This window comes from Cynocephalus volans, chromosome 1, assembly GCF_027409185.1.
Source record: "Cynocephalus volans isolate mCynVol1 chromosome 1, mCynVol1.pri, whole genome shotgun sequence".
Taxonomy (NCBI): Eukaryota; Metazoa; Chordata; class Mammalia; order Dermoptera; family Cynocephalidae; genus Cynocephalus; species Cynocephalus volans.
Window position 1 is genome coordinate 173,143,467 of NC_084460.1, and position 26,562 is coordinate 173,170,028.

The following is a 26,562-nucleotide window of genomic DNA, read 5'->3' on the forward strand; positions in this document are numbered from 1 at the left end:
GCTAGTCTCAACAAGAAGATACATTTTATTAATTTCAAAAGATACCTTACTGTCTTCTTATATTTTGGTGTCAGGTCAATGTGGGTAATTTTGAAGGACATTTCATGGCCTTTCCCTATAAAAAGTAATATTTTTTATTAATTCCCTCTCTCCTCAGATGTTAGCAGCCTTTTTCACTTGGTTCTTTTAGACAATTTCTCAAATGTGGTGTCCCTGGGACTTGGGATGAATCACATACATTTGACTGACTGATGATGGACAAGATGACTCAATGCCAATCACATCTCAATATGGAACTTTTCATCTGACAGTTCAGGTGAACAGTTTATTAAAACATGACTGTTCAGCCCTATTATTCCACTGCATAGCTTTATGCTTGATCTAGAAATCTGGCATCTTATCATAATAGACACTTGTGCCTTAAACCATTTCCTGATGGGAGGGAGTGAACTGTCAAGAGATTTTAAAAGCCCTGGGCGAAATCCTGTCAAGAAGAAAGAAGTAAATGACTCATTTTATGGGAAGCGCCCTAACCTTTACAGGTCTCAAGGGACTTATTCAGAAAACCCTCTCCTGGAGCATTAAATTGCACCCAAGTGGTTTCCAAAACTGACTGGGGAAGTTAATCACCTAACCAGAAAAAAAGCAATTCTATCCTGTTTTCACAAATAGGTTCAGGGCCATTATTTTCACAGTTTTATACCCTGAATTTCAAGAAATCTCGAGCAGATAATGTAGAACGTACAAAATATATGTGTGGAGGCTTAAAATACATTTCAGAGAATTAAACCTTTCTGTGCTTGAAATGATTTCAGTTTTGAGTTTATTTTGCCACTTCAGTCCTCAAGATTTCAAACACACTCTCACTGTTGTGAGAAAAATCTAGGACAAAGAATACAAACAATCACATTTGGGAAAACTTCTATGGGAACCTCTGGATCACAGCATTTTCTGTCTAGGATAGGAGTTGAGCTAAATTTTTAAAGTCCACTGCAAAATATATCCACTTTCCTTTCTTCAGAAAAGCACATAAATGATACTGGTGTTTATAAAACAAGTATACATCTCAACCTTCAATTAATCCTTTTGGTTTTCTAATTATGGCTAGCAAAAGCTAGAAAAACATTAATTACAAAAAGTAGAAAAATTAACCTCTATTTGCAGATAAAGGAGGTGGAATCCATTTATTAAGTCCCCTGTTCCTATTTATAGGTTATATAGGTGGCAAACCTGGGAATTAAAGACAGGTGATTATACTATAATAATAAATAAAAAAACCAAACAAAAACCAAAAAAGCCAAAAAACCCCAAGGCAGTATATTATAAAGGTAAAAAAAAAAATAGTGGTTTTAATTTTAATCCTCTCATAAATTAGTGACTTTTGTCAAATCTAGTAGGTTTCATAAGTTTTTTCTGAGATGTGTTGCTAGTTCTAAGGAATAATTTATTTTGGTTATACAGACAACAGTTATAAATTAGTGAAGACAGCATAGAGAACAGAAATTTAGTACCTGACCCAAACCCATGATTTATGCTTCAGACAAACTTTAGCATACATTGGATATGGAGCTAAGATCTTCTGACCTGAGAGGAGGTCCATAAATTGTCTGGACTTGTATGTCTTTGAGTCTTGTTTAGTCAAATAGTAAAATGTTCTGAAACTCTTAATGATGAACAAGATTATTAATGCAAGCCAGAAGGCAAAGCCCACAGAGTTGAGGAAAAATCATAAACAAAAAATGTTTCAAAGTAACAGACCCTTGGAAAGATTTATCACATGGTCTGATCATCCAACAAATGCCAACTGTGACATATTCTTGACTTTTTAGGAGAGACTGACAGCAATCTGCTTCAATCTGGCATGTGCACACTTGGACTTTGGCATTCTTGCTTCATTCATCCTTTAACTAGTTAACATCATGTTTAAGGATAAGCCCATTTATGTTTTTTTCATATTTCACACTCTCCTCTTCTTATACGTAGCCATTGTTTCACTCTACTAGAAATTTGATGGGTTTTTGATGATTTAAAAACATTTACATGGGGATAACTCAAGGAAAACCTTCTTAAAATTTAAATATAACCTAGGATTTTTAAATTGAGATGTACAGTTAAGCTTCACAAAATGAATGAACCCCTTGAAAGTGATGTGACATTGTGTACATATGTTTATATGTTTCTAGGGTTAGGACCTCTTGCTGCCCATCAATTCTCTAAGGAAAGTATCAGTAACGGCAGGCAGGTGAATAACTACTGGATCTTTAAATAATGTGCTATGCATTTGTCTACAAAAACTAAATATTTATATTTTCATAATAGCTTTTCATTTTCAAGATGAAAAGAAATAAAATAGACATTAAGGTATAAATATGTTTGTTTGCTGGAAGGAAGCACAGCATCCCAGTGCTGTATGTTTTGACAGCACCTGATGAAGACCTATTTCCACTTTGAAGGCAGTGAATGAATGGGGCTCTGCTGTTGCGGGAATGAGGTTGTTGAATATGACCTCAGTGGCACAGGACAGCTTTGAAGCTAATGCCTTTCCAACATACTTCTTAGTTTTCTATTTAACTTAATTAAAAGCAGAAAACACTACTGTTTCTGATCACATAGTTTGCATTGGTCTTTAGCAAGGTCTACTGAGCTTGGTAAACATTCAAAGCAAGGCAAAGAGGTAATACTGAGAAGCTTTACTCAAATAGCATGCACAACACTCAGCACAGCTTATACAATTTTGCTCAACAAATGCTAATTCTCCATTTTTCTTTCTACCCACTATTTGTTACTGGGTTTGTCCTTCAAAGTTCTCAAGGTAGGGTTGGCTGGTTAAGCTCAGTTGGTTAGAGCACAGTGCTGATAACATGAAGGTCAAGGGTTTGGATCCCTGTACCAGCCAGCTGCAAAAAATCAAACAAAAACAAACAAAAAACAAAAAAGCCAAAAAACCCCAGGGCAGTAAGTCCCTTTGTGCTTACCAATTCATACAAATCTCAACTGAAAATAAGAATGGTGAATGATAGAGCAATTATTTACATTTCTAAGAGATGATTTTCATCCTGGGAGTCTTTTAAGGACATTCTGATTAGCTTTACAAAATTTTGATTACATTCAAAACTTGCTAGTAGAATGCCTTAAACATTAGAGTATTCATCTCTTCACATATTAAGAACTCATATTAACTCATTTATCATTTATTACATTGATATACAGATATCCTGCATTTGCTTTTGCGATATATGGTCCCTACATATATTCTATAAAACGCATGATATGTCTTTTGTCACCAAAAGTGATGAGTAGAAAATGATGGGCCATAGGACAAAGGTGGCTAGCTGGCAACGTCATATAGAAACTAAAATATGCAAGGTCAGCACCTTGATTTGTTTTTTGCTTTAGAAAAACATATAGTTATAGAAACACCTATATTGGCTAAGGATTGATTTAGTTGGGATCAACATCCCGTAATGGCTAAAAATTGATTAGTTGGAACCTCATGCCATCACCAGTTTACCTGCCACAAAACACCCATTAATTGCTATCCTTTTTATCTCCAATGATCATTGTTTCTTATGGAAAATTTCTTGCCCTGCTGCTAGAATTCACTTAATAGAATTGAGCAAAACACCATCTTAGTGACGAAACTATGCTCCTTCATCAAGAGCCTCACAATACTTATGTTCTACTAAAGAATTTTATGAAGAAGTTTTCATAGATCTCAGGAAAATATAACATTTGGCTGAACTATTCAGAAATGAGAAAAGAAAAAAGTCTGGTGCTATAAAAACAGCTGAGTTTTTTGCTCAGTTAAATATTGAGAATCTGAGTGTGAAGCAGCAGATACAAGCATGAAAGAAATTTTAGTATGGATAAAATGGCTGCTTTTGTGAGACACTGGAAAATCAAAACATGACTGGCACACAGACAGATGTACATGAAAATGTTTCCTAATTCTCTCTTCCACTTAGAAAATGCTTAAGAGAAGTTGAAGTCAAGAGAATACATATGATACTGTCTAATGGAAGACTCAGGCTAAGTATGTATAAAATCTCCAAAAATCTCAGAATTACACAAAGAAAAGTTTGGTTATTTACACTTCGTCTTTAACATTTCAACTCTTACTAATTAGGGGCTGCTAAACTTTTCCAGATCTAGGTCTATAATAGAAAGTTATTAAAAAAAAAAAAAAATCCCTATCAGCATTTGGTATAACTGTAGAGGACCCCACATTGAGTCTAATTTCTCTGTAGACTACACAGAATGTTCAACAGTAAGGAAATAGCGTCATCTTCTCTCCAGCCATGAAAGGGAAGTAGAACCCTGACGTTTACAAGAGGGAAGACTCATGACAATAATTAGCTGCTATTCCATGAAGCTCTAAGTAGCCTGAACACGAGCCCTGACAAAGGAAGAAGCAGATAAGACCACAGAGAACTGGTTAAAGATGGTGACAGTTTAGTTTTAAGTAGGACTTAAATTTGGTAGCTTAGAGGCCTCCAAAGGTAATGGACGTTAACTATGTGTGATGCAAAACTTTAGAGAGAAATGAAACTCCCCTTGGCAATAAAAAAAGGTCTAACTCTGATTTTCCAAGGAAACTTTCAGGAGAGTAAAAAGGTTACGGAGCTGGTTCTTAGAAGACTCACTAACTCTCAACAGAGTAAGAGTTTATCCTCAGTGCAAAGACACAGCTTTGTTCCTCTTTTTCCTCTACGGAGAAAAGTTTTAATTATTGTAATATTTGTGGTATTTATTTTCTAAAAAATGATTCTCAATATAAGTCAAATAATGCATTTTTAGAGTTGCCATTTAGTGTATCAGCCTAAAGGTATGCAATCAATTAAAAAAGAACACAAACTATACACAGACACAGGGATTAATGAAAATTCGCAGTAAAACAAGCACCAGTATGACCAATCTAAAATTATGCCCTTTGATAAAACACAGAACATTGGCAAACATTCTTCATGCTACTGCCTTTGCTATGATGGCTGATGAGACTAAACTGAGAGAGTTGCTATGTGTATTTGTTAAAGACGCCATTCGGTGCTCATCTTACTTTTAGCCCTTTATATGACCATTAGCAATGATCTTACTGGAGAGTTTGAACTTTCAGCTGGAACTCTTGCTTCACAGTGTGCCTGCCAGGAAGATTCTGGTCTCTATACCCACAATCCTGCCCTGCTGTGGCAAATGATCTCTGTGGCTCCTCCTCCAAAAGCGTGTTCTCTAGACAAAGAGAGGAAGCAAGGAACTTTCTAACTGCAGATGGACAAAAACAGTTTGACTGCATAGTGCCTTGGTAGGACAGAGATGTTCTGCAAATAGAAAATGAAAATGCTAACGTAAGTATTCCTTTTCAAAAGCTCTTTGTTCAGAGAGGAAGTATGGTCCAGTGAGAAGGCACTGCTGTCAGTGACTGTGACTCACAGCTCTTCCCTGTCCCTTACAAGCAGTGTCACCCTGAACCAGCCCCTCAATCTCAAGTCGCAGTGAGTGATGTCACTGGTAGAAGAGGTCAATGCTATCTCACCACCTGGAAGACTGCCAGGAGCTCTTTTATGGCTGCTCACAGTCCTCTGTGCTATAACTTTACACAGAAAGAAAAATAAAAACAGTAAGGAAGATTGGTGCAAGTCGGTCGCTTTTTGGTTTAGTTACATAGTTTAGACACAGACTTTCAGGTCTAACCAAAATGCACCAGATTTACCCTCCCACCTTAAACAACCAACAAATGGACAAAATATATGGAACAATGTTTTTGCATGATACTAGCCATCAGGTGAAAGACAGTGCTCCCTGAGAAAGGGAAAACAAAAGGAGGCCCTATAACTGCCCAAGCTTATACTGCCTTGAGGATCAAGGTGGGGAAACAGAAGATCAAGGTGGGGGAACCCAGGCTGAGCCTGGAGGACTCCGAGTGGAGGACATGGAGTGAGGGTCTAGAGAAACCAAGGTGGCTAGAATTCACAGGACAGAGTACTGGTGAGAAGATAGTTGCTCTACAAGAGAACCCAGACATTTGCAGAGGGTGATCCTTGAGAATATGGCTGAGTAATGATCAGTAATGAGTAAAGAGTAATGCATAATGAGTGATGACCAGTGCGTGCATGTGAAAGAAACTGAGGCCAGAGAGGAAAAAAAATCACCCAGGAGAACTAGAGGTAGCAGAGCCTGGAGTTCACACAAGGACAGTAATCGTACCTATTCCCACCAGTCTGATGGGAAAACTCAGCATTCATGGTAGATTACTCGCTAGTGGCGAATAACTAGGTATAGGCAGATAACTGCTCTAATCCCACTTAACAAATCTAAAACAGCAAAACCCAAAAGGATCAAATTGTTTCCAAGTAACTTAACTACATGCCAGAGCAAAGCTCAAGAATATTTATAGGTGTACCAAAACACCGAGCACTTAACAAAGTAAAATTTACAGTGTTTGACATCCAATAAAAAATTACCAGGCATGAAATGATGCACAAAAATACCACACATAATGGAAAAAAAATCAATGAAAATTGACCCTAGGTTGACACAGATGTCAGAATTATCAAACAAGAATATTTAAACAGTTTTTATAACTGTATTCCATAGGTTCAAAAGTTAAAGACACAGAAAATATTAGGGAAAAAAATAAGCCCAGATTGAATTTCTAGATATGAAAACTATAGTAAGTAAGACAATGAGATGAAAAATGGCAAGACTGAACTACACCATAACACCATGGCACAACATAATTAAATTGCTTAAAACTAGTGATAAAAAGAAATCTTAAAAGCAGCCAGATAAAAAATAGACATGTTATTTACGGAGACATAAAGATAAATATATCAGCTTTCTTGTTGGAAACAACACAAATAAGAAGTCAATGAAACATCATCTTTAAAGTACGAGGGTACTTCAAAAAGTTCACATAAAAATAGAATTAAAAGATAATACAAATGTTTCCATGAACTTTTTGAAGTACACTTGTAGAGAAAGGAAAAAACCTTAATCTAGAATTCCATGTTCACCAAAAATATCTTTTAAAACCAAAGGTGAAATATAGACATTTTCAGACATACCCAAGCAAAATAATCCATCACCAACCTACATGCACTCTAAGACATTTTAAAGAAACTCCTTTGGGCAGAAGGAAAATGACACCAGGTGGATCTGCACAAAGAATTAAGGGCACCAGAAATGATGACTACAAAGGTAAACATGTAAATTACTTTTGCTTATTATTTAAAACTCTTTAAAAGATAATTGACTACTTTTAAAAAAGTATAGCAACAAGCAGCTCAAAGACTGAGACTTGGAAGATGGAAGGACTTTATTACAAGATGCTTATGCCATCTGTGAAGTGGTATAATATCACCCGATCTGGTATATCATTGTGATACGTTAAAAATATTTTCTATGAACCCTAAAGCAACCACTAAAATAACAAAATAGTTATAACTTCCAAGCCAACAAAGCTAAAATAGAAGAATAACCAATTTTAATTAGCCCCCTCCCCCCCCAAAAAAAGAGAGAGAGAAAACAAAGAACAGACTGGACAAATTAAAAACAAATAGCAAGATGACGATTCAGATATGACCATATCAATAACTTCACTCAAAGTACATCGTCTTCCCAATTTAAGACCCGCCTATATACTGCCTACAGGAAATGCACTTCAAATATACAGGCAAATAGGTTAAATAAAAGTACAAGGATGGAAAAATACATTATCCTAACATTAATCAAAAGAAAGCTGGAGTAGCTTTATTAATATTGGACAAAGTAGGTTTCAGAGAAAAACATATTATGAGGAATAAAAAGGTTATTTCATAATGATAAGGGGTCAAAGGGGGCATAACAACCCTGAATGTTTACATGCCTAAAAAACAGAGCCTCAAAATACATAAAGCAAAAACTGATAGCACTGCAAGGAGAAACAGACCAACCCACAACTACAGTGGAAGCTTTCAATACCCAAGGCCCAAAGAAGAATAGAACAAGTAGACATAAAGGACACATTCACGCTCGGAAAGCTTCTTACATTCAAAGTAAATTTTCCCATTGAGTGTCAGTGAAGAAATCTATGCCTGTACTTCTTGCTAAGTGTTTCTGGGCAATGATCACTGAAAACCGCAATTAAGCCTCCTCACTGCTGATGTCATGGCTGACAAGGGCTCCCCCCTAGAAAATATGACCAATTCTCTGAGCTGGAAATTTGAGTTCTAGTTCCTATTGGTCCACTAAAACTTCTTACAACTCAGTCAAGTCTCAACTTCTCTTGATCTCAGTTACATCACTTACATGATGAGGGGGTTGGGCTAGGTCACTCCTAAAATCCTTTGCTATAGGCTGAATGTTTGTGTCCCCTGACCCCCAAATTCATACATTGAAACCTAACCCCCAAGGTGATGGTATTAGGAAGTGGAGCCCTTGGGAAATGATTAGGTCAGAGACCCTCATGAATAAGTCTGTGAACCAGGACCCAGGCCCAAACCAGACACCAAATCAGCCAGTGCTGGATTTGTGAGAAATACATTTCCGTTGCTTATAAACCATGCAGTCTATGGTATTGTGTTATAGCAGCCTGAATGCATTAAGACATCCTTCCAGCTTTGATGGTTCAGACTTGAACTATACCATCAGTTGTCACCCCTTCAGGAATATTAAATCTAATCAGGTCTTGCGCTTGTTGGTCCCTGGGAAGACTGTGTGACTACTCTGTGGAGAAATGCGAGTTTCCATTGAGCTGAGATGGTCCTGCAGAGGCAGGTGCCCTGGGACCTTTTGTCCTTCAAGATGGAATGGACAGAGGTTGAATCTGTGAATAATGGTGCTCACCCATGGCATTTCTCGTCATTTCTTTTGTGTGGCCTCCAGACCCAAGTACCCCACCCCCAATCGTCTGTGCTGTGACCTGAAGCAAGGTCTTGGTGAGACCCACCCGAGGAGGAACAGCCTGCAGAGCAGTGATGTAGTTCTCCAGCGCCAGGCGGCGGCGGTCATTGAGCATGGCTTCCACTCTGGCCATGTGCGTCTCCACCAGCTGTTGTCTTTCGTTGGCTGCTTCCTGTTCCAGAGATTCCACTTTCTCCTGGAAATGCTGCCGTCAAAAACACACGTGTGTCAACTGGGAACTGAACTAGTAGGATGGGGCTGCAAATTGGGGTCTTTCAAAAAGGGATTTGGTATTCAATTTTCTTAAAGTGATAAAAACAATCCCAAAGATTGCACAGTCCAACATTTTCACTAATTCTGCATGTTTTACAGTTACCTCCCTTTCCTGTACTCCTCATTTCCCAACCAAACTTAAATTTTCATTGGAAATCAGAATTTCATAGGGTCTCTGAGGACTAACTTGACTAATCATAATGTCAGATGTACTTCTGAAATGCTTTCATTACATATGTTTTTAAAAAATTCCTCACTGAAAGTGCTTTAAGTAAATAACCACAATAATCTCTTGATTAACTAAAGGTAATTTTGAGACTGGTTTCAATGAAAAATACAAATTTTCAGCATTTTTTCCAGGGGAAGAAGTAGCAAAAAATTATGGCAACCAAAAAGATGTATTATTAATAAAAAGTAGACTGCAAGTAATAATATGAGTTTTATGGCAATGAATTATAACTTGATTAATTGGGAGCACATATAAAGCAGGGATTAAGCGACTCAATTATTAGACAATGATTAGGAATAGTCCAAGTTCATAGGAATAAGAACAACCATGCTGGAGGTTCCAGCAGATGTTGTTCAACATGGCTCTCAATCAGCAGGCAGTTGGCACGTCACGCTTTGTAGGGATGGTCAGGACTTTACCTGGATAACTGCCTTCTTATCAGCCTTGGGCAAGTTCTTTGCTTGACGTTCTGCCTCTTCCCATTCTCTCATGACCTATGAAATGAGAAAATGTTTGAATTTAAAATCATCAGTTCTTCCTTCAGATATAGATTTAATTGGATATATTATTCTATTTTTCTTCCATTTTCGCACTTTTAAACATTAAAAAAAATGTATCACATATCCATTCTTATCTGAATAGTATTTGACTTCCCAGTAGGATCTAAATAATTTATCATAGCAGTAAACTAAACATAAATGTTTACATTTACTGCAGGAATATAGCCCTTTGAAACAAGGTTAGTCCTTTTTCCCCTGAGAAGTGGAAAAAAAGTCATTTTTTGGGAAAAAATACCAACTATTCATAAAAGGCATACGCTTTCTAAACAAGGTCTTCCTATAGTACGTAGAACATTCTGGCTTTAGTCTTTTATGAAAGCAAATCAAAACATTTCAGACTGTATATTTTTAGTATAGGAGGAAAAACGCAAATATAACATTTTATGTGTGTGTATGTGTCATGAATAGAATGCCAAAAAGAAGTACAAAATGGTTGTCCAAAATCCTAAGATCCACCCCTTTTGAGAACTGACGGGCAATTAAGGTCTGTTACTCACCAACTCAAGTCAAGAATAGCAATGATTACCCTAAATCCTCCCAGAAATCCCAAGAAAACACACATTATTCTGAGTGTAGCAAAAAAGTATTTTTGACAAGTAATACTAATTTAGTAACCAGGTGTTACAGTTTGAATGTGTCCCCCCCAAAAAACCCTAACTTAATCCCCAATGCAACAGTGTTGAGAGGTGGGACCTTTAAATGGTGACTAGGGTTCATGAGGGTTCTGCTCTTATGAATGGATCATTTTGTTATAGCAGGAGCAGTTTGTTATAAAAGCGAATTCTGCCCTCTCTTGCTCTTCCGCCTTCTACCATTGGATGCCACAGCATGAAGGCCCTCACCAGATGCTGGCATCATGCTCTTGGACTTCCCAGCCTCTAGAATCATGAACTAAATAAACTTTCCTTTGTTGCCAGATGTGTTCTTGCACACTTTGTGTACTTCCAAAGTGTGAGAAAACTTGATTTCTGTGCTATATAAGAGCCTGTTTTTTCATAGGTATTTACTCCTATGGAACTGAGTTTTCTGACATCCCACAAGAGGCTTATAATAAATAACTATTGACAGAGAACTTTTTTTTTTGACCAGTAAGGGGATCGCAACCCTTGGCTCGGTGTCGTCCACACCACACTCAACCAGTGAGCAACGTGGCCATCCCTATATAGGATCCGAACCCTCGGCCTCGGTGCTACCAGCGCTGCACTCTCAGGCCACAGGGCCAGCCCGATAGAGAACTTCTATGAGACAACACCACATCAAATCTTCATATGGGTTTCTAATTAGACATTTCGTTGTCTACTAGCATTAATTCTTTGTAAGAGATACAAGACTAGCTTCCCCTTGCTGTTTGTGAAATTATGGAGAAAACAGGATGAAATAAACTTTTTATTACACTTGAAGAGTGTATCAAGGGCCGAGCCAGTGGCGCACTCGGGAGAGTGCGGCGCTGGGAGCACGGCGACGCTCCCGCCGCGGGTTCGGATCCTATATAGGAATGGCCGGTGCACTCACTGGCTGAGTACCGGTCACGAAAAAGACAAAAAAAAAAAGAGTGTATCAAAAATAATCTCACTCAAGGTTCACAGCAAAATTGGGACAAATGTCCTGCTGCAATGAACAAGAACAAAATACAAAGAAAAAGAAATACACTGTCCCAGTTCTTCTGTGCCTCCTTTTGGCACCTGTGGGCAAGGGAGATCTTGAAGACTCTCTTTGCTTTATAGATAAGATAAGCCTTGCAATAAAAACATTTCAGTTTCCTGCTTTAAGAATGTTCACAGTGCTGAGACTCTAACAAAAATTCTTCAGGCAAGAAATCTCAAAATTAGTTTGAGACAGACGCCTAATGTCTTACTGGAATGTGAAAAACTGACTTCCTACCTTGTATTTACATTTTTACCACCTCAACTTGCACATTCAGAACCTGGACTTTCAGCTTTGAGGTGGGGATCCATGTAATAATTAACAAGATTTAGCTAATGAACTGAAAATAAGCATTACTACAGAGATTTTAATTTTCAGAATAATTTTAACAATATCCTATACCTCCACAAATAAAATCACCTATACTATCTATCACCCTAGGACTACTTATAGCAAATGAACATAAACCATAGGCTGAACATCTCCCTTTGAATGATGGTTTCCACTGTGGTACATCGATAATAGAAACAATACTGCTGACCTTATAGTAAGGGCATCACAAAATCTATCTAATTTCATTGATTCCTCACAATAGCCTGTGAAATTAGGTGTGGCCATCTCCATCTTATGCATCAGGTTAAGGTACCTGCTCAAGTTCATACAGGTAACAAATGGAGAAGGAAGGAGAAAAACCAAGCAAGATCTTTGTGGCTCTAATGACCATGATTTTGTACTCAAAGTCCAATTTGCTGTTATAAAACAGAAAATCCACCAAGTAAGCTAAGTTTATTTATATTTAGTGACAGGACAAAAAGCCGTTCCTGAGATGTTGCTGCTTATGTCAAAAATAAAAAGCTTCAAGTCTGGTAAACTTTCCTTTTGAAGGACTTCATTTTAAGGATATAATAAAACTGCTAAATTCATAAGTAATAAAAACACTTACACACTGTTCAGATGCTTATTTATATTTGCCAGATGCTAGTCATATGGCAACAAAAATCTATAGGTTTAAAGTCCCTAACAACAAAAAATACCAAAAAATCCAAAATCTTCCATATTTGTAAGAAAACAAGTAATAAAAACTACAATAAAAATCCGCTAAAGAACCAAAATTTTTTAAAATTTAAAATTCTCAGGATTTAGACCTTGTGGTCACTCTATATATTCTTATAAAGCAATTTCCACTGCATGCACAAAGGTATCAATTTCATCCAGATTTACGGATCTTCAAAGACTTGACTGTTTCAAGCAGAGAAAATAACTACTATGAAATAGAGATTTAAGAGTCATGTAAGTTCAAAGTCAAAAGTCTACAGAATTCAGTGCCATAGATTATGAAGACAAATGTTGATTTCAGGCATCTCACTTTCCTCTGACAAATGGACTCTAGTAGACAACATTCTTTACTCCAGGACAACATCTCTCAGGTTATCTCAGACATATCTGATGACTAAAACATGAAGGAAACCTAACAAAACTTACATGAACTAAGTCATGGGTTAAGCAGATGTGCTAAAACAAAGTTACTATTTTAGTGGAGACCTATCACATTTAAAACTAACAGAGTATTCAAAATCAGTTTTCTCTTAATAGGAAGAGAATGACCAAGATAAACTGAAGGGAAAAAAATTCAGGATATAATTGTAATTTGTGATAATGAGCATGCTAATGGTATGGATCTGATTATCAAATCTTGGGCACAGGTAGTGATGGTCAGCTTTGTGCCCGTCAATACAAAATAAAATCAATTAAAAAAAATTTTTTAAGAATAATGATTAAGCAGATTCAAGAATAAAATGCAAGGTTAGTAAGGTTTATAGGGACTAAACGCGTTTATATTCCAACTGGAGAGACAAGATAGTGTTTATTTTTGTTATTATTCTTTTTTAGACTTCATGTGCCCAGAGTTGAATTTTTGAGGACAGTGGGAAGGCTCTGCAAGATTCAGAAACAAGAAGACAGGATTTAAGGTTAAAGGAGGACATTTCAGTGGCAATGTGCATGACTCATAGTCCTCCTATGCTTTCTTAACAAAGATTATATATCTGCCTGTGTCTTTCTCAATGAAAATCCTCTTTCTCAAAAGAACTGGCTTCAGGTGAAACCTCGCTATTCCACTGTAGCTACCTTTTTAGTTCAACTTGCATTTAGGTTTCCATCATGGACAACCACTAGAAGTGCACAACATAATATATTCTAGAGCCAAAAGTATTGTGATTTTAAGTTTTTATTCCTCTTTGTGTTATTATACTAATGTAGATCCTAGTTTTGTCGTTACTCATCTTTAAAAATGAAAAAGTAACTGTGTTGTACCTTTCTAGATACATTATTAATACTATGCTTTAAAATGAAGGTTTTGTTATTATTCACCTATGGTGAGGCCAACAGACCAGGAGATGGCTAACACTAAAAAGACAGTTTGTTATTTACAGTTCCCAAGAGGAGGATGCTTGCCAGGACACACAGGGCCACGTGGGGAAGCACCAGCCTCAGTCCAGAAACAAAGGGAGTGAGGGAAAATACGGTCAAGACCTGTTACTGTGGTTTCCATGGGAAGGAATGGGCAAGGCAGAGTAAACAGGCTTACAATTGACTGGTTTGAGTAATTTCTTCAGGCTCTTGGATATGGGGACTGTCCCTAGTTGTCTGGTACCTGGCCCCAGGGTGATTTGAGCAGATGGACAGTGGCAAAGAGTATAAAAACCAGATAAAGAAGGTAGATGTAGGTATGAGTTTTGGATTGGTTGGTTTGCATATGAAAGATGTGCTCACAGGCCATCCATTTGCTATCTCTAAGGAACTGGCTAGCCTTGGGAGGGGGAGCCTCTATAGGGCCAGTAATGCCCAAGATCAGAAAATAAGAAAACATTAACAGTCTACTAAAGACTTATAATCTTAGAAAACATATGGCAGACTAATTCATGAATTGTGTATAATGTCTATCAAAAGACATTTTAAGTATTTGTGCTAAGTAGGACAAAAATCAGTCACACTGTCTGATATTCACCACAGAATACTAATACCAAAAAAATGAATAGTTGACTTCAACCTGAGGTCTTTCTTCATACATTTATGTTTCCTACTTTTTTTCACATTCACTCCTAAGTTTGTAGACCACAAGTTAGAAAAGTGACTGGCAAATAAGAAATGCCAGATGCCAATTAATTTAATTAATAAAGGAATGAGGAATCTGAGAAAGGGCTAAAATTCTCTGTAATATCAAACTCTAATACAACATCCATTGCCTGGTAATAGACATAGTTTAAATTGTAGTTGATACTATTACATATAGATTAGCAATGTTTTAGACATAAGTTAGTTTTCGATTTGTTTAATACAGAATCTGCTTTTTTAAAAAAAGGCGGAGAAGGGATTACAGCACTATGTAGTGAAAGGAGCTTCATCATACTAGGAGGAAGAAAGGGGATTGCAAACGCTACCTCTGCCACTTACACTGCTTTGTGCTCAAGTGGGAAGCCACTCTCTTGAACCTCTATTCCATTGTCTATCACTTATGGGACTAGATGAAATAATCATTATGGTTCAGCTCAGCTTTTACTTTCTGTTTTCTTATGAATTAATTTTGTAAAAAAATGGTTGGGTCAAAGTTTTAATCATCTGGTATTGAATAATAAAATATTATTCATCTTTACTAAAGAACATTTTAATGGATTTTAATTTACAACATGGTGGTTATAGGTACTCCATATGTACAGATTACTAAAACCAAATACCTTTCTTCACCAAAGAGAATATTGTAGACAATACAATTTGTAAGGATTATAAAATTCTATTATACCTACTACACGCAGATCTTTCCTAGGTAGCAGCACACTCATGGAAGATGCAAAGAAACCAAAAATGGCTTCTTTGCTTCATCGTAGCAAATATTTAAAATAAGAACTGTACATCTTTAAAGAACTGGATTAAGCCATTGGGCCCCTGGGAAGACTGAAGCACAGGCAAATCAGATTTGCAGGACCAAAGGACAGAAAAGCCATGTTTACCTGGGACATTCTCTCTCGGTGCTTGGCCTCAAGCCTCTCTTTGGCTTTCTGGAAGTGGGCGTGTTCATTCTCATCTCCAGGTGTCTCAAGATACTTGTCAACGGCATCAGGGGTGCTGGCTGCTGTTGTAGGAACTATAAAGTAGAAGGGAAGGAGGTTTGAGAAGAGAAACAGAATATCCAACATTTAAAAGAAAGTCATATTTTCACTTATATCCCGGAACAAAGAACTTAGTAAAGAAGCACTAAAAAGATGTTAATGCTGTTTAAGAGAACACCACAAGTCATCTCACAGCACAGTAAGAATGTATTCCACCTCTTCCAAGTATAGGGTGCAAGAAAATCTTTAAAACAGTCTATTTTGCAATTATAGGATTATATTTAGAGTTCTTTGCACAATAAGCATACACAGAGCAAAAACAGTTGGTGCTTAATACAGATATGTGTTTCCAAATCCCCATGCTTTGCTAGATTATTTTTTTGTAATCTTGAAAGTAAATTATGGTATCATTAATATCACACATTAAGATTCCCGCAGAAACCGAGGAAATATGAAAATTAGCCTTTTGCAGAATAACTGCACCTCAGAGACAAGGTAAATTTTATGTAACATATTTAAGATAGCTTAATTAAAACCATTCTTCATGACAAGAGTATTTGAAACAGTACAAAAAGAAATACAAATATCAACAAATGCATTTTTGAAATCACAAAAAGACCTCTCTGCTACAAATTTGGCAACAGACAACAAATTCATTATATCTGTTGTCAGAAAGAAAGTGATTTCTATTTTGGATTCAACTAATACTGCTAAGCAATATTCAAGTTGCAACATATACTGCTATATTATGTGGAAACATAAATACCCATAAAATTCAAGACTACACTATAAAACAAAAATGTACCTAACTCATGAGCCAAGTGAACTACAAATGCCTAGACAAGCAATTTTCCAAAAGATTAGTAATAACTACTGAGAATTCAAAGTATTTACAAAGCTTAAAAAACAAAAAGAGATTTTGACTTAAAAGAAGTAAGCATGTTTAAACTAAAAAATGAGTGAAAAAATGAGTAAAAAGTGAAATGAATTTCACTATGTTCTCAGGTCAAATCAATTTAAGTGTTTTATTCAAAAGATTATTCAAATATCACCCATGCTCCAAGTAACCTTTTCACTTTTCTTATCTAATGACATGAATATTATATTTGGGATATAATACCCCAAAGAGGACTTGAATGAGAAGAATTTATGGCTAAGCCGCTTTGAAACTAAAGACTAAGTTAAATGTCTTTTTTATACATGCTTCTAAAAAATGTCTGGAATCTTAACAATCCAAAGCCTTCAAGATATTAACTAAAACCAAAAGGCCTTTTTGTTAAATAATGAATAAGATCTTTAATTTTAAAGAGAAACATTCATTTTGATTTCTTACCTTCTACTTCAACCACTGATTAATAATTATTTTTCAAAAAATAAAAAAGCAGGTGAAATATCTAACTAGATGTTACTTTCAAGTGGAAGGAAGGAAGAAAGACATATTCCTAGAACCTTTATACAGCTGCCTCCGTCTTCTGTGCGGTAAATGAGTAAGTGGTGTTCCAGCTCACACTGGCAGCAAAGGGGAGAAGACAGGTAAGAGCATGCAGGGCTTTGCAATTACACTCGTCTGTATTTGAATCCCAGTTCTTTCTTAGATCAGCTGTGACCCAGAGCAAGAAACATAAGCACTCCACATTCCAGTTTCTTTATCGAGTGGCAACAATATGCCACATGACATGATAGGAGTGTTGAGAAAATGAGATTCCATACCATGTGTAAGTCACGGAAAAGAGAGGGCGACACAGAGTACTTCATACATGTTAGTGCCCTTCCCTCCTCCTCTGATTATTACCTCCTTTCCAAATCTTTGAATTTATGCCAATCATGAGAAAAGCAGCTACTTTTATTTCAAATTCACTGAAAAAGAATTACACACAGGACCATGAAGCACCAACTACAGAAAAAGTACACATGTATTTTCCAAAAAAATCTTTGGTATATCCCACATAAAAGGCTGAAAGTATCAAAAATAAGTGAGTTCTTAATTCATAAGACTGAAACAATAATTTTCAATATTAAAATTTTTTTGGAAAGAAAAACCAAAGGTAAATGTTTTTCTGCAGAACTTCAAGCAAATGAATATGCATGCTATTTTTAATTTAATCAATTTCTCAATGTGAAATGAAGGTGCATTTTAAATGTGTTTCCCATGATTTTCAACAATTTCTCATCTTAACTGGTAGGGCTCAAAAGAACAAGTTAAAGTAAAAGCAGAATATAAAACAACAGTATTCTTTTGGCATAGTATAATCTGGCAGAATGACATGATTAGGCAAACCATATTTTATGTTTTAAACAAATTAAAGTGTGTAAATGTTTGGGGTTATATGCACTGATTAAGATAGTCATCTGGCTTTAACTGCTACAACCATAGCATAAGCACCCCTTTGGAAAATTGGAGTCGTAACACTTACTATATAAATAGGAAGTTTTTCCAGCTCTTATGGTTTATAAATTTTATGATTTTCTCCAATTCTTATGGTTCGCAAATATTGCCTCTGTGTAATGGAAAGGAGATAAAACTCTATAATCTGAATCACTATAATCACATTGGCCTCGGTTGAAATGTAGCTTTACAATACTAAGAATGAAAGAATAATCAGGAAATAGACATGCGAGGGATGTTTAACAGGATTAAGAATATTTCAAGTATTAAACCTTCTTTTTAGACACATGGAAATAAATACAAATACTGTATTACCAATTTATTACATTTATCAAGAAATATTTCTGTGACGGTTAATTTTATGTGCTAACTTGACTGGGCCACAGTGTGCCCAGATTAAATATTATTTATGGGTGTGTCTGTGAGGGTGTTTCTGGATGAGGTTAGCATTTGAACTGGTGGACTCAGTAAAGTACACTGCCTTCCCAATGTGAGTGGGCATCATCCAATCTGTTGATGGCCTGAAAAGAACAAAAAGATAGAGAAAGAAGGAATTTACGCTTTTTGTTCCCTGTTTGCATCACTAAGCTGGGACATCAGTCTTCTGCCCTTGGACTGGCTTTCCTGCTTTCCTGGGTCTCTACCTTGCAGATGACAGATCATGGGACTTATAGCCTCCATAATAACTGTGTGAGCCAATTCCTTATAAATCTCTTCATATATGTATGTATGTGTACATATATGTTTGTATATACATGTATGTGTATATACATATGTGTGTGTATATATTCTATTGGTTCTGTTTTGCTGGAGGGCTCGGAATAATATAATTTCTCTTTAATCAAATCTTTGTTAGGGGTCCTAGTTACTTCTAGTAATTGGAGAATTTAAGAGATGCTGTCTTCATCTTTAATTCAAACTGTTCAGCCATTCATACTAATCCTCCATCTCAATTAGTATAAATCAGTAAAAGTATCCTATATTCATATCAACCAGCAAACCAGGTCACTATCTAGTCAAGGAGAGAAGAATAACAGCATATTTCGGTATTTTCAAACGAATTTGATATTTTATTATCACTGCCATGCAGCTAGTGAGGACAAAGGAGAGAGCATTTTTAAGAAGGAGGTCCAGAGGGCTCAGCTGTTTCTCTAATATCCCTATATCCCGAAGACATTATCTTACCAGGGCTGGCTACTGTTGTGTGATAATGTCCATGGTGGGCCAGAGACATGGTACCATGATAGTGGGCTATGTCCCTACCCATTCAAGGTGTTTCTTTTGGGGAAAGGTGTAGCTCAAGGAATGTCAAGGCATGTCCCACGACAAAAAGGGAACAGGAAAGCTGTACACTGGAGGTCACTTAAAACACAGGTCACTGTAACCACTTAGAAAGTGAAAACAAACTGGCTTTAAGAGGGTTTCGTTTTTGTTTTTTTGTCTTTTTTAAGCTGTTACCCCGAAGCAGTTTATCCTGTTCAGAGACCTCTGAGGTTCTAAGAGACCTTAGAAGCTATGACACGGGCTCAGATTTCTAAGCTGGCCAAATAATACTAGTCTCTTTTCATTAGGCATGTTACATGAGTTCTCATTTAATAGGTGGGGAGAAAAAAAGTCACTCTATTTTATTGTGTAGAGGGGAAACCCTATCATTTAACATAGTCACACCCACAAACACACATAAAGTCTGAGTTTAGGACTAGGTAAACCATAAAAAGATATAAAGTTAATATTTAAAGGACTAATCTATCTACACGTCCAGGCAGCTGGAAAGGGTATGTTTTGTTTTGTTAATGAACAACATGAGTTCACAAAAAATATGTTTTTTTAGGATCTCTGCTGGCTTATTTTCTATCAAACAGCTGTTCCTGCTCTGAAAAATATCTGCTAACAGAATTAGGGCTGTAAAACAGGGGTCAAGCGAAAGATCCCATAGAGGTGGAACAGGGATGACTTTTTAGCCTTAGGTCCCTGCTGAAACATGCTCACTCATATTATCTGTGAGCAAGCTAGCTGGATCACCTTTCCACAAAAACCTGGACTTAACAAAGCTCAGGGTTAAACATCTTAGCTCTAAGTTTTGATCGCTAGGTACCCAATCATTAGCAGCACTACCAACATCATATGCACAGGCTTTTACAACTTTTTAAATGACTTTCATTTTTATTTTCTTATTTTAGTCCCATAAAAGCCTTGTAGGACATGGTAGATACATAATAGTGAGGATGTGTCTAAACACTCATAACAAATGAAAAATTACAACAGAAAAGCAGTTCCAATTCACAGCGGATTAAGCCTCAAGTCAACATTCAGCTTCCAAATACTCACTGGCATTCTGGATGACCAGTGCCTTTCATGTAAGCTCCGTCCTTGATCTCTGCAATCCTGGGAGGTCAGAAATATCTAAGCAGCTGAGAGAGCAGCTCTGAGTACACAGACTATGCTGCCTTGAGTGTGCCTGTCGGTTCCTTTATTTCTCCATCCCACCAACACTGCAGCCCCTACTGTATATGAGGGATGTGGGGGCAACCTAAGAGCAAAACGAAGCCCCTTGTCCCGGTGGAATTACATTCTAGTGAAGGAAATAATCCCCACAGGGGAAAAAATAAAAGAAAAAAGAAAAAAGACAAAGAAATCATATTGTTAGCATGTGATTTACATTACAGAGAAAAAGAGGAAAGATGAAAAATAGAACAGGGTTAAGAAGGATGAGGAATGGTGGGGGTAGGTAGACCTCACCAGTAAGTAGGTGGCCAGGTGGGGTCTTAATTAAGGTGACATTCAGACACTTCCCTGTTAGCTGCCGGAAGAACACGGCAGGAAGGTGGAGGTCCTAAGAGGAGAGGGTGCCTGGCAAATTCCAGAATGAGCCAGGAGACGGATGTGGCCAGAGCTGAGGCAGCAAGGAAGCAGGAGAGGAAGAAAGGAAATGGGGGCACAGTGAGGACTCTGAGGAACCCATGTAGGGAGATAGAGGGGGGAAATACGGGATGTGACATGTTTTAAAAGGATCACTGTGACTGCTTAGGCACAAAAGCAGAAGGAAGAAAATCTTTTAAGAACAGAAGACAAAGATGAGGGTAGCTCGGACCAGGATGGGTCTTATAGGAGGTCCCCCCACCCCCCCACGCCCCCCACACATGCATGCTCATGTGCACACACACGCACAAAGGATCCCCATTTCCATTGTAACAGCAGTACGCCCACGCTTGTCGCAGCATCCACTGCACAGCGATATCCCCTCTCAGATGCTGCCAGCTCTACTTCCCGGGGAGGAGGAAGGCCTGCATCCAGCTTATTCATGAACTCTTGTGCTTCACCCAATGTACCTGTCACAAAATGCACCTCTGTTGCTGCGGACAAGACACCAATGAAACATGTCCACACCTGTGTTTCCTCTGAGAAAACGGTATCACTTAAAGGGAAGTTACTTCAAAACAAAGTGAAACCTGCTGACATCTTCAGGATGTGACAGAAATCTCTTTTTGCCCATCTGGAAGACTCCATATGAAATAAACCACGAAACGTTAACAGTCCACACACCAGTTTCCTTCATTTTTAGTTCTGACTGTGTAATCCCTGCACAGCACTCCCTCTCCTATTTACACTAAAGACTGCAAGAATGTGGCGTCAAAATCAGACATTGTGAAAAACTGCCCCTATCGTTTTGATATTTATTTGTTTCCTAAGTCTCTAGGGTGAAACACAATTTTATAGCCATAATGGGCTCAAGATGTAAAAGAAGGAATAAACCCACCTTCAAACAGTAATGACCACAACCACCTACAATAGGCCATAAGGCTGAATGTTTCCCTAGACAGAGACCCATTAATGGCATTTGTAGATAGGCTCATGTTAGAGTCTAACAAGAAAATTTAGTTAGTCTCCTGTGTGAGCAGAAAGGCAATTTATCTCTATTGCATTGACAACAGAAGATGAAAGTAAATTAAGAGCTATAAATCATTGCCTTATCATTGAAAATGCTACTTGATACAGAACTAGCAATGCTGCCACTTGAAATGGCTATAATTTACAAGAAGTGGCAATGAGGATAATTCATATACGAGTGAAATATAAACCTGTTAAGAAAGATCTTATGTGAAAATTTAATCTCAAAACATGGCAGAGGGCTAGCCAGTTAGTTCAGTTGGTTAGAGCACAGCCTTATAAACACCAAGGTCAGGGGATCGGATCCCCATATATTCCAGCTGCCAAAAAACAAAAAACCATGCCAAGAGCTTTCAGACTGCCACCCCAACTTAAAACTAAAAATTATGAAAGTCTCTCCATTTCTCCAATTCCAAAATAGCTAAAACTCTTAATGCATTCTAAACTCAAGTATGTATCATCCCCACCAAGTCCGAGAGATGGGAGCCATTTAAAATGTGAAAATAAAGTTTGTGGTCCTTCAATATGATACTAGAGTCTCTAAAAAAAAGAACAAAGGCACTCTCCCCCGATATGCCCTTGTTTTATAGTCAGTGCATCGCAGTTGGCAGAGAACACCATCAATACATCGTGTGGACATAAGGTAATAAAAATGTAATCTATGCTGTGTTTATTCTAGTCAAGCTACATTTCTTTTTTTAATGTCTATGGACACGTACTAATATGGGAATTTTGTCAAATATGTGAAATGAATGTGAAAGAATGAATGCTGGTGTCATTTTTATTAATATCTATATTCTCTACTTAGCACAATGCACCAAAATTTAAAAGCAACCTCAAGTCTGCCTCTAAAAAGTATATGTGAAGCAACAGCAATAATTGGCATTTAGAATGTCTAAACCTTAGGTTATTGCTTTTGTCAATTTGTCAGAAGCTATTCTCAACTTCATCAATAGTGGCTCATAAAGAAACAACCTGTCATAACTACTCAACATTCAAAAGATGAGTTCAAAAGTCAACATCTTCAATATTGTCCACTTTTGTAGAAATTGTATCAGTAAAACCAGATGGAACTGTTAACCTCTATGGAGATCTTAAGGATAAAACCAATTTCATTTTACATCAGCCTTCCATAAGCAGTCTTTCCCTACACTTGTATATTTTATTTTATATTGTTATTTAATTCTATCACATGCCTGGGTCTCATCTCATCAATAAAACTATCAAGTTATTGAAAGCAAGGTACTTGGATTACTTTGGTGGTGCCCATCAAAATACCTAGCTTAGCACTAGCACATCCTGCAATTACAAGTAACTGCTGTATTAAACCAAGGATTGGCCTGTTGGATGCTTTTTTTAAAAAAAAATAACGTTTTATTGAACCACAGCATCTATTTGTTTACTTACTGTCCGTGGCTGCTTTCACTCTACATACAGCTGCAGGGTTGAGCACTTATGACAGAGATTATATTGCCTGCAAAGCCAGAAGTATTTACTATCTGACCTTTTATGGAACATGTTTGCTAGCTCCTTTACTAAAATATCTACTTATTGTCCTTTGGCGACTAGCTAGGAAATAGAGCACATACATAATGAGCATTCTTTTACTCTTCAGTCTAAATTACTTTTTTTTTTTTTTTTTTTTTAATGCTGGTTTGCTAAGCTATTCAATTCCTTTCAATCTTAGGGCTTTTCACTATTACAGCTTTGTGGAAAAAGCCATTCTTATGTAAGCATTTGTGGATACTAGAGATTTAGCTTTTCATACTTGTCAATCTGACAGATTTTACTGGCACTGAGGTGAAAATGTCATTTAACGTACCACCATGTCTTTTAATGCTTTTAATTGCTTTTCATAATGCTTGGCAGTTTCATGAAAGTATCATAGTTCTATTAGATTACAGAACGTGCTAATATTTGCTGTTTCACAGTCGGAAGAACACGAATACTGTGATTAAAAACAACCATTCAAATTTGGCCAAAGACTAAATGGCCTGGGCATTAGGACAGTACAACTGATGGCCCTGGGGGTTAAGGTAGGTACATTCCACTCAAAGGCCACACAGTGAGTTATCTATAGTTTGCAAATCGTGAGCTTCTGAGATGACACACTCAGAACTTGTGGATGGTGGTTTGGTCTGGTTTGATAAGTTCTAATTCTTTTCATATTCTCTAGAAGTGTACTAGTCTATTCCATGATATTTGGGCAATTCTGATGTATCTAAGAAAGCCATCTTTTTCCCTCCCTCACTCCTGCATGGGGCCAGACTTATACCTTTGCAGAAACTCTAAAGCCATATACATGATGCAAAGGTACAAATAACCCGTGTAGCAAGGCTACAGGGCAGCTCTACAGATGGTTGTTGCCAGCACATGCTGAGATTCTAGAAAACTAACATGAAAAAGGAGAGGAGGAAGGGCAAGGAGGAAGGGCAAAGAGGCAGTGCACAGGTGACCCCATGTGCTTCCAACCCAGGAGTTTGGTTTGTTCTCTGCTTTCAAGGTGGCTTACATTAGCATAGAAAAACTATGAGACTTCCAAAACTATACATAGTCAGAACAGCGAGAGCACCTTCTACCTTATCTTGCAAATATTGAGAGCTAGGATAGTGGCCTAACAAATTAAATTTCATAAACATCTACTGAGGACTGGAGGCTACTGATATTTTAACACTTCAATATGTCCTCAAGCTTGTGGAAAGTATACCTATTTACACCAGCCTAGTTATATCTCAGAGTCAGACATGGGGAAACTACTAGTCTGGAACAGTGCTTCTCAAGCCAGGGTGATTTTACACCCCTCCCGCCTCCCCTGGACACATTTAGAATAGTCTGGAGATACTGTTAGTTATCACAGCTGGAGTTGTGTTAAAGGAGCCAGTGATGCTGCTAAACATCCCACATGCATAAAAAAGACTCCCACCACAATGAATTATCTGGCCTGAAATGTCAACTGTCAAGGTTGACAAACCTTGGTCCAGATGTTGTTTTTACCACATCACTGCAAGTGAAGGAGCCAGAGATCGGTCACTGTTTGGCCAGATCCCATGGTGCAATCAGCTGACTGAGAATGAGCATGAAGCTCTTTCTAAGATTAAATGCATTAAGGAGTTGGTCTGTTTGCCTTTTGAGATGCAATCTGAGGAGACCACTAGAAAAAATTATCATAGCCTCATATCTGATATATAAACTAATCAACAAATATTTATATAATAACTTTACTACTTATGAACACTGCATTGTACAGACAATGTGAAATTTCTGCACTGTCCTAAACCCAAATGGGCAGACGCAAAATTAATGTTGGAAATGACTCAGCTCTCTCAAGATTCTTTATCTCAAATGGCAAAGGATTTTTTTAAGGATTCAAATCCGTAAGTTCGAATAAAATGGAAGCTCTCAATCACATTTTTCTATCCCTTATATTTGTGATTTAGACTCTTATGTATAAAAACGTAAGACTCCCAAAAAACTGTGTCCCTAAATTACAATGCTTAAAATTGATTTTTATGAGAAAAATTTAAAATATACAAATGCCTGATTATAATAAGTCTTGATAGGATAATTATTTGATTTATAATTTAGACAATCATACATTTTCTTCCTAAGAGTAATCATGTATCAGTTCAACTGGAAAGCTTTTTCTATCTCATTTCACATTTATCATTTCACTAGAAGCAGCTCAGACTGAGCTACCTGTGAAACCAACCAACTTTGCACAAAGAGGTGTCATCCTATTAGCTCTGACTTGGTGAAGAGCAAGTGTAAGCCCAAGTTGCCTAATCAAACAGGCTTGCTTACCTTCAATCGTGGCTCATTTTCTCTGAATTGGGTCTGCTATCTGCATTTGACCTCCATATGACCATGACTTTTTCAATTCAAATGTGCAGCTTCATGATAAATAAGACTGCATGGCTGTACAGGCTATAAATAACTAGAAATTATATGCTTTCTCTTGTCTGTTTGTACTAGCACTGCAAAACCCTTCACTTGCTGTGATTAAATAGTCTCTGCAGGTAGACAAGAAAATATAGCTGCCAAAATAACTGCATCCTCCTAGAATGGAAAGGTGTCAGGAACCCAAACACACTGCAAGTGGATGAAGAAAATTACTGGGAAAGAGAAAATTACAAAAGAGGCTTTCAATATTGTTTGGAAGAGTGGACAACACAAATAGTAGTTATGTGTATTTCATGAAAATAAATTTATCAAATGTTCACTTCCATCAATTAATAAAAATGGAAAAATGCAATTCTTTTATATCTTATAATGATATAGAATGAAGCTTGAAGGAAAAATAATCAGTTTTGTAAAAGTGTGGGACAGACATTTAATTTACTGATGTATGTGATGTTCATGGAACTTAGGAAAATATGTTCTTAATATTCTTCATTTTCTTTCCACTGTTTTCTGTATTCTTAAAATGTGCTTCTGAACCTCGAAAGCAGTTTTGCTAACCTAGAAGACAATGTCAGAACCAAATGCTTAGCCATTTGGTATACAGAGTGCATGCAGCCAAAATGTCATTTAGGTTTCAAACCTGGTTCTGCCATTCCATGGCTCAGGACAAGTCACTAAGCTCTTTAAGCCTCATTTTCT

The 26,562-nt window shown here is 37.1% G+C and overlaps 1 protein-coding gene across 5 annotated transcripts in view; it reads right to left on the reverse strand.

The window, feature by feature from the left end:
* APP (amyloid beta precursor protein) overlaps nt 1–26,562 on the reverse strand; it is a 261,228-nt gene that overhangs the window by 61,997 nt on the left and 172,669 nt on the right. For all 5 annotated transcript variants that reach the window (XM_063097075.1, XM_063096987.1, XM_063096914.1 and 2 more), the window contains 3 exons: nt 15,591–15,724; nt 9,799–9,873; nt 8,924–9,082 (listed from right to left, as the gene is read on the reverse strand). In XM_063097075.1, the coding sequence (XP_062953145.1) occupies nt 8,924–9,082; nt 9,799–9,873; nt 15,591–15,724 (368 nt within the window). The remainder of the gene's footprint in view (nt 1–8,923; nt 9,083–9,798; nt 9,874–15,590; nt 15,725–26,562) is intronic.